Here is a 9,033-nt window from a genome sequence, read left to right on the forward strand (position 1 = left end):
TGCCAACTCCTCGGCCCGAGCCATCTTTTTTTTTGTTTGTTTGTTTTGTCCCCCAGTTCTAGCTCCAAGGAAGCTCTCCCCTAAAATGAGAGAACACTCATTAATTTTTTGATTGTGATATTCCTACCGATGTAATCTTTGTGTTACAGGCAAAGGAAAAAACTGAATTCTTCTGGCACCCCTACGCCCAGCTCACACCAGGCCCGAGAAAAGACTTGACGCATGACAAATAAAAAATATGAATCACCGAATAAATGGATATTCTAGGGTGCAGTGCATTTCTGTGCGCGTGCGCGAGAAGGGAAGGCGTGGGAAGCGGTTTGCTACCTGGCTGAGTCCACCGCAGTCTTCGGGAGGGGGAGGGGTTTCCTCAGTCTCGCCCTGCCATTGGCCAGGATGGCCCGCATTGGCCTGACGCAACACCTCTGCGCCCCCGCGGAGCCCACCCCCTGCGAGCCAACCCTCCACCCCTCCCATTCCCCCCAAGTACGGTCTTACTGGCCAGTACGTAGACAAGGCCGCAGAGGGCCTGTGAGAAGGGAGACTGGCTGCTGGGGACGGCGCACCGGGCGGGATATGTGACTTAAACAGCACTTTGAATTTGCTCTGACCTTTATTAGGATTAACTAGTCTCACTGGGAGCAAGGAGGGACTTCTGGGGGAGGGGTACAGGAACACCGCAAAGGCAAAGCGGCCTTGCATAGACACTGAGGCGAGCTAGCGGGCACAGCAAGGAAAGATGAGGGATGGAGGAAAAGAGTAAGACTTGGGAGAACAGGGTGGCAACAGAGCCCCCCCCAAGGCCACAGCGGCCCTCCCCGCTTCGGGGATCAAGGGTGTCCACTCCATACAGCATGAGGAGGGGGATAGAGGGAGCCCTGACCAAGGCATCACAATAAATACGTTTAGCAGCACACAGAAGCCTGCAGGGGAGGAGGGCCAAAAGGAAGGGGTAATTCCCCTTCCCCTCCCCCCCAAAAATAAGAACTCTGCAATTACTAAACCATAAAAATAAACTTTAAACCCGTGTATGAAGTCGGTTAACCCCCCAGAAGTGCAATGTGAGGCCGCATGGCCCTAGCTGAGGGGGAGGGTAAATGGGGCAGAGGGAGTGGGATATAGAGAGGCACCCCTTGCAATGGTAAGCCATTTATCCAGTGTTGCCCCTCTTCCCTGGGTTGGCCCATGCATGTTGGACCAGAAGCACCTCCTCCATATCAGAGTCTTCCCCTTCTGAATCTTCTTCAAATCCGTCCTCCTCATCTATTACATCCTCCTCATTGCTTGCTTCCTCCTCCTCTTCATTGCTGCCCTCACCTTCTTGATCACTGTCTGCATAGGGAAGAGAGACAAGGAGGGGAAAATGGAAGGAGGATGATTAGATTGGGCAGGCAAATGTCACTCTTAACAAAGAACACTTAAAGGGGACGTGTGTGTGTGTGTGTGTGTGTGTGTGTGAGAAAGCACAGAAACGTAAGCATGGAAAATGTGCTGGGGGAGGAGCAGAAATCTGGGCAGGGTGGGCTCTCAGTCTCTGTCCTACCAAAATCCATACATCTCTGAAAGTATCTTTTTCTCTCCCAGTATGTATCAATGTGTATCTCTCATCAGTTTGACCTTGGCTGAATAAACCTTCTATTCATGCCCCTAATCTGATCCAAACAGGCCCTATTCTGTCTTCTTCAAGCCAATCCCCCACTACCACCCTAAATCTGGGATAGCTGTCACCCCTTCTCTAAAAGAGATGTTGGGAAGGGGTAGGATGAGCAATTCCCTCAGTTTCCCTACCCTACCTGAAAATGTCTCTATTGAGTCTACTCATGCATTTAATGACTCCTCCCTCAGTATATGCCCCTGCTCTCAATGGTACCTCATCGCCATTGAGGAGTGGTTGGTCTTCCTGCTCCTTCCACATCCTCCAAGGGCCTGCCTTTCCTGCATACAGCTGGGCTCAAACATCTCCCTTTTCTGCACTTTGCTATCCCCTTCCTAGCCAAGGTTTGACTCTACTACTTTACCTCCTGCTCATCCTCCTACCCCACTACATCTGGTTCTGCCTCCACCAATCCATTGAAACCATTCTTACCAAGATCACAGATAACCTCTTCAGTCCCAAATCCACTGGACATATCCCAGTCCTCATTATACCTGAACTTCAGCAGCCCTGGACATTACTGACAACCCCCTTCCCTGCTGAGAATGTTCCATGACCTGGTTCTCCTCCTAACTCTACCTCTCAGTGCCTGTTTCCTCATTTATAAAGCTGGGATAGTATTATCTACCTCATAAAAGATGCTGAGAGGATTACATGAATTAAAATGAGTAAATCACTAGAATAGCGTCTGGCATATCACAAATGCTTCATTAATGTTAACTGGACCCAGAGTCCAGAGCAAGGATTCTATTACCCCCTCCCCACTTTCTTTACAACCTCTGACTTCCCAGACATATAGCCAAGTACCTGCCTCTGGGTCACCTGTGCCTTAGGTAGCCCTTCCAACTCCATGTTCCTTCCTGCATCCTACCACCATAATGTTCCCCACCCTAAGAAATTGTATCTCCTTTCACCAGTCATCCAGGCCAGAACCAAACCTGAGAGTCACCTTAAATACTGCCTTCTCCTCAAACCCTCACATGGAACACTTTCTCAACATTTCTCAAACCACATTCTTTGGTGAGCAGGGAACAGTGGCCTTGTGGTCAAGAAGTTTATATATTACTGGATTCCACAAAGTTTAAATAGGTTTCTTACAGCAGGGTTGATTTCTCAGCATCTTTAAGGTGCTAATGTACATGTGTCTCTACACGAGGATGTCTTTGTATGTATTAATTTCCCCAACATATTTGACCACTGAACCTTCTTGTGAGAAGATGCTTTCAGAACGTGAAGGGTTTTCAGAAGACAATTTTGGATACTTTGCCAACATACTGTGCATTTCACCCTTGCAAGTGCTTGTTCTCTTCCACTAAGAAAGTCCCATAATAATCCTTAATGTGAATGTACCCCTCCAATTCAAATGTCACCTCCTTTCTCTAGTTCTCCCTTTCCCAACTCCTGAGGTAGAATTAGCTGCTTCCTTCTCTAGGCTCAGAGTACACTGTTCACTCCAGCTCACCAAACAAGCCTGGGAATTCCCAGAAGGCCAGAGTCAGGTACACAGTGTGCTGAAGTACAATGTGTTTGCCATTCCCCATCTCCCCTTTGTGAAACTATCCTTAGTTTCCTCCCACTGTCTCCTGTACCTCTTTTCTCTACTTCATTTGTAGTTTGCTCTGTTACAGCGTATCTACCCTTCACCTAGAACTGAAATGTTTTATTGTTTTGCTTTGTTTTATCACAATTGTAAATGTTCCCTGACCTTACTTGCTTACAAAGTTAGGCAGAAAGTTTTCTCTTTCCTCCACGAGAGTGGACTGTGTTCATGCCTTGATACCCAGATCCAGGCCAGATTTTCTGTGAGAGAAATAAGGGAAGACAAGTGGTAGGGGTGGGGGAAGTATAACTCACCTTCCTCACTGCCCTGCTCCTCCTCTTCTTCCACTGATGATTCTTCTTCAGAGATATTCTCTACTTCGTCCTCATAGTTATTTTGGTTGTTGCTGTTCTCCCTGTCCTTGTTAGGGTCTTCAATGTCATTCTCGTAGTCTTCTATGTCTCTGTCATCATCATCACTGCCTTCATTGTCACCTTCATTGCCATCATCATCACTACCTTCATTGTCACCTTCATTGCCGTCATTGTCTTCATCATCACTGCCCTCGTTGTCACCTTCATTGTCACTGTCACTGCTGTCTTGATTGTTGCCACCTTTGTGATTCTCATCTTCACCATCAGCATTCTCTTCATCATCTGAGTTCTCATCACTGTCATCAGGGTTTTCTTCATTGTCATCAGTGTTGTTGTCTTCAGGGTTCTCACTGTTGTCATCAGGGTTTTCATTGTTGTCTCCATGATTCTCGTCATTGGCACTCTCATTGCTGCGGGTAGTTTCATTGTCGTCAGAGCTCTCGCTGTTATCAATGGTTTCATTGTCATCAGGGCTGTCACTGTTGTCAGTGGTCTCGTTGTTGGGGTTCTCATTGTGATCAGGGCTTTCACTGTCACATAGACTCTCATTAATGTCAGTTATCTCATTGTCACTGGTCTCAAAGCAATCAGTGGTCTCCATGAAGTCAGAGATCTTGATGTCATGAATGGTCTCAAAGTCGGTGATAGCATCACTGTCTGAGGTCTCACCAATAATGTCTTCCATTATGTGATAGTCATCATAGTCTTCCAGGATCACCACCTCATATCCGTCCCTGTTTTTACTGTGGGGAAGTTTGGGGTTGGTGGGAAGCGGTATATTCAGGGCAGACACTGAAAGGGGGTAAGTAACTGAGGAGGCATTAACCTAGGACTCCCAAGAATGAGGCTAGGATGGGAAGAGTCCCATTTCTGCCCTTGACTGTGTAGCCTAAGGTAAACACAGCCAACATCTGGGCATCATTCTCCACTTGTAAGACATAGTGGACTGGATTATCTTAAAGGTCCCTTTTCGATCTATAAATCCTGTGAGACAGTAGCCTAGTCCTTGCCCCCTCTCTAACAAACCACCTCAGAACCCCCTCTCCCCATTACCTTCTTTCCTTTTCTTGCTTCTTTCTGTTTGTCCTGTAGCCCCCTTCGCCCATCATGTAGTAGCGCAAAGGGTTAACCCACAGGTCATTCTTGATAATCTGTTGAAGATAGGAGGGGGGGGAGGAGAAAGAAGTTAGGCGTATAAGCCCCAAAGCCCACTTCCAATTCTCCAGGCACTCAGAGGCAAGCCTAGCAAGGCCTTCTCTGGCAATAACAGGAGGGGTCCCACCTCAGCAATCCTATCAGCCTCTGGAAGGCTGTGGTTTGAGAACCAGCTGAAGAAGCTGTGACTGATATCCTGGTTCCTGTGCTTTTGGGCCTGGGGTTCCTGGCCCCGGTGCCAGCGAATTGGTGTGGAGTGAGACACCAGCCGACCTGAAGGGAAAGGAGGTCATGGAGAAGGCACTGGACAAGAATGAATCGGGGGAGGCATGAACAGCCTCTTACCAGAGCGGTTGCGCTGGAACTCCTTGACAATCACCATGTTTGTGAAGTAGGGGTTTGTCTGGAAGTACAGCTTCATTTTATAGCCCATGGAGATATGTCTTAGATCCTGTACCTGCTCAGGGTGGGGGTAATGGTGGAATCCCCACCATACCACAGCCCCTCCCACCAAACCCCCCTCACCTCCAAGGACCAGATTCCTTGCCCAGTCCAAGTAAAAAATCTCTTTGGCCTGACCTGCAGATTGGTCAAGTAGCGGAAAATGTCTTCATCACGTTGGTTGATCAAGATTGAAATTTTGGGGTGGTTGAGGAACTGATGGAGGGAGCAGTTTAGGTCAAGGAGTGACTACCCAATGAGAAAAGGAGGGAAGGAAGGCCTGGTAGGGCAGAGCAAAAGAGAGGCTGGAGGAGAATAATTCCTTATATGTTCATGTGTGTAGAACAAGTGTGTCATGAGAAATTATCTGCATTTTCATTCCCATCATATTGTCTATGTGATAAGAGCATGTTTATACAATATTAAACCTTTCTGTTAGGTGGCCTTGCCATGGTTCGTATTTGTTATGTCTGGGTGGATGGTGAGGATCTATGCCCATGTGGTGTTGTGTCTGGGTGCTGACCACTTGTTTTCATAAGACATTGTATGTCTGAGGGCTAAAGGCCCTTGTCTAAGTGATACTGTATGTACAGCCCCTATTGAAGGGCTATAATCATATGATGTTGTATATTTGGGTGTTTTGGGTCTGTGTCCAAGTGATGCTGCATTTCTGGGTACTGAGGGCAAATAGTCACATGATGTTGTGTGTCTGTGTGCTGAGAAGCTGTGTGTTAATACTGTTACAGTGCTGAACTACTATATCCTCATGATACTATGGTGCCTGTGTGTGGAGAGCCTGTGATCATGTGATCCTTTGTATTAGCATGACAAGAGTCTGTATTCACTTAATTCTATGAGGAAGTTACACCTATGAGTATGCAACACGTTTCACATATGTATGTGTTTCTCCCAGAGATGAGCTTATCACTACTACAGTAAATAGGTTTCTTACTCTCCCCTTTTTCTTCACTTAATTCCTTGATCTCTATACTCAGGTACTCATACCAACCCTTCCACGGCTCCAGCACCTTTCCAGGCCCCTCCTCTCCATCCAGGATCAGAGTCTCCCTAGTTACTAAGTAGAGATGTAGGCCTGCAGAGTCACATGTGACTCAAGTACCCTTTCTGGGAAATTTCTCTGCTGTGTGCCCTTCCCTCCCTCTTCAGTGTCTGAGGTTTATCTTCTGTGCCCTCCTTTTTTCCTTTCACCACCTCTGGTGCAAATTTTTTTGCTGTGTCCTCTACTACGCCCCCCCCCCCACCCTACCGTCTGCAAACCATTTTTTGTTATGCTCCTCCCCTTTTCCATTTGTGGGCCAGTCTTCATGCTGTGTGCCCCCCACCCCCTCCCCCATCTCTAGTCCAGCCTCTCTGCTGTTTTGCCCCTCTCCTTCCATCCCTCCCAACCCCCCTTACCTCCAAGGACCAGATTCTTTGCCTGGTCCAAGTAAAAAATTTCTATTGCATTCTTTCAACAAGGGCTCACCCCACACTCTTTTACCCCAGTTGCCCCTCCCCCCTTCTGTCATGGGCTCCTGGCCCATGAGTATAGATGACAAGGATACTGCTTTGACCCAGAAGCCTGGGATATGCTGGATGATGAGGTCTCTGCGCTCCAAGAAGGGTCTTCGCATCTGGATGAATTTGCGCTTAAGGCGGAGGAAGGCCTTGCCCGCCTTGATGTTCACCGCCTCCAGGTCCAGCTGAATGTTCTCCAGCGCCCGCAGGATACACTCTATCTTCTCAGCATTCTTCTCTTTGTTTTCCTTCTTCACCTTCCTCTGCTTCCTCCTCCTCCTCCTCCTCCTCTTCCTCACACTCTCCTTTCATCCTCATCAGCGTCTTCCACTAGGATGACTGCCCCCTCTGGATCAGCCAACATCTGGGGGCCCCATTCCCCTGTGCTACAGGTTTCTAGGACCTTCTCTTCCGCAAAGCTGCTGGGCTCCAGAACCTGAAAATCAATTTCCAGGCCTCCCCCAGAAGCCTCAGGAGAAAGCGCTTCCAGGTTCCCGGTGGGAGGGGTCGAGCCCCCATACCCCGACTCCATCGCCGACTCCCAGCCCGGACCCCCTGCGCCCAGGGTGAAATACGCGCGGATCCCACCCTCCTCTAGAATGACATAGGGCGGCGGCGGAGGCAGAGTGGGCCCACTCCCACCCCCCTCATGTCGGCCAACACCTGTGCTGCCTCGGTTTCCTCCCGGAGCCTCGGGCGCTGCTGAGGTGGAGGCAGGGGCAGTCGCAGGAGCGGCGGGGGCGGCGGCGGCGGCGGATCGCTCTGAGGATGCTCCGAGCTGCTCAGTCGGCGAGTCTTGGCCGGAGGCCCTTCATCCGGGCGATCCATGGTGCCCGCGCTCGACAGCTCGGGCGATCGTGGCCGCCGCTACGCCTCAGCCCGGCCGCCGCTGCCCGTTACACCTGAAGAGGAGCCGCGGCTCCTCACGCGACCAGCACTCCTCACAGCCTCGCTCTGGCGTTCCCTCCCACAGCGCCTGCCCGACTCCCTCCGCGCCAACCGCCCTGGCCCCGCCCCCCTTCTGACGCAAGGGACCCATTCTGCCTTGCCATTGGCTGCCATCCGCCGCGGCGGCATCGCGCTCCCTCCACCTTCACAATCTGCTTGGCAACACCGCACCCCAGAAATTTCCGATTGGTTCCCTGGGTCCCGCCAATCATCCGGCCGACTCCCCTCAGCCACTCGAGGGAGACTGCGGGGTGATTGGCGGCGAGGAAAGCAGAGGGGAAAAAGCCCCTCTCCTCAATCTTCTTGCGTTTTATCCAATGGGAAAAGTACCAGTGGTCTGAAGCCCCCCAAAACAAAACAAAAAATACGCCAGCACTGAGCGAGGTGTGCTCAAATAAAATCGGGAGAGTCTCGCCTCGCTTCCCTCCCCTTCCCTTCTCTCCTCTTAGCTCCCTCCTCTTCCACCTCCTCTTCGCAACTACGCACTTCTAAAATCTGCTCGGTTCCCTAACCTCGGTTTCTGCCCCCGCCTAGAATTGCCTTTTGGCCCCTCGGGGCGTTCGTCGCCCTAAAGGAACCAGGGATTTAGAAATCTAGGACCTTTGATTTGGGGCCACATTTTGACGTGGCGTTTTCCATCTCTGCGAGATGGCTCTAGAAATAATAATCACAGAAAAAAGTAACTTCCCCTGCGTCACTAAAATGGTTATGATTCATTTCGTGCTAGATTTTTCTAGGACTTTCTATCTCATCTACTAAATAGTTCTTCCTATCTTTTCCTTTATCTTTCTCCAGTATGCTGTTTTTCATTGTTTGGGGGTTCGTTTGTGGTTTTTTTTTTTTTTTTTGACCAGAGGGATGGGCTTGTGGGGGGAGGTAGGGAGGCACTTGGGTGTGGGATTCACTTCGTTGGTCTTACTCGTTTTGTAACCTTAACCAAATCACTGCCTCTATCTGAGTTTCTGTTTCTTCTCTAAATTAGGCATCCCTAAAGAGACAGGTAGGAAACTGCTCATTGCAACTTTGTGGTAGCAGAGAATTGGAGGCCACCTAGAGACCCATCACCAGGGGAATGGATAAGAAAAATGTGATATATGTATAAGATGGACCACTAGAATGAATTAGATCTACATAGGCAACATGGCTAGATTGCTCAAAAACAGAATGCTGAGTGAAAAAAGAAACAGAACAAGATTTATAGTACAGTACTATTTATGTAAATTAAAACACATAACAATACCATATTTTTTCACAGATACACATATATGTAAATAAACACATGAACGGTGGATTGGAAGGACATACGTTAAATACACAAGAGTGGGTGCCTAAGTGGGAGGGGGCATGGGATCAGGGATGGGTGATGAAGGGGACAAAACAAAACAAAATATAGAATAAAAGGA

The 9,033-nt window shown here is 49.1% G+C and overlaps 1 protein-coding gene across 1 annotated transcript; it reads right to left on the reverse strand.

Annotated features, from left to right (window-relative positions):
- Positions 1–580: 580 nt before the first annotated feature.
- Positions 581–7,634, reverse strand: TSPYL2 (TSPY like 2). Its single transcript, XM_037512371.2, is given in 9 exon segments — positions 581–1,332; positions 3,509–4,311; positions 4,622–4,719; positions 4,851–4,996; positions 5,069–5,180; positions 5,303–5,380; positions 6,730–6,986; positions 6,989–7,309; positions 7,312–7,634. Coding segments are annotated over 9 exon segments (2,196 nt in total). The 5' UTR covers positions 7,511–7,634; the 3' UTR covers positions 581–1,150.
- Between the last annotated feature and the right edge of the window lie 1,399 nt (positions 7,635–9,033).

Source organism: Talpa occidentalis, unplaced genomic scaffold, assembly GCF_014898055.3.
Source record: "Talpa occidentalis isolate TD23 unplaced genomic scaffold, MPIMG_talOcc4v2.1 talOcc4.15, whole genome shotgun sequence".
In the NCBI taxonomy this organism is placed as follows: domain Eukaryota; kingdom Metazoa; phylum Chordata; class Mammalia; order Eulipotyphla; family Talpidae; genus Talpa; species Talpa occidentalis.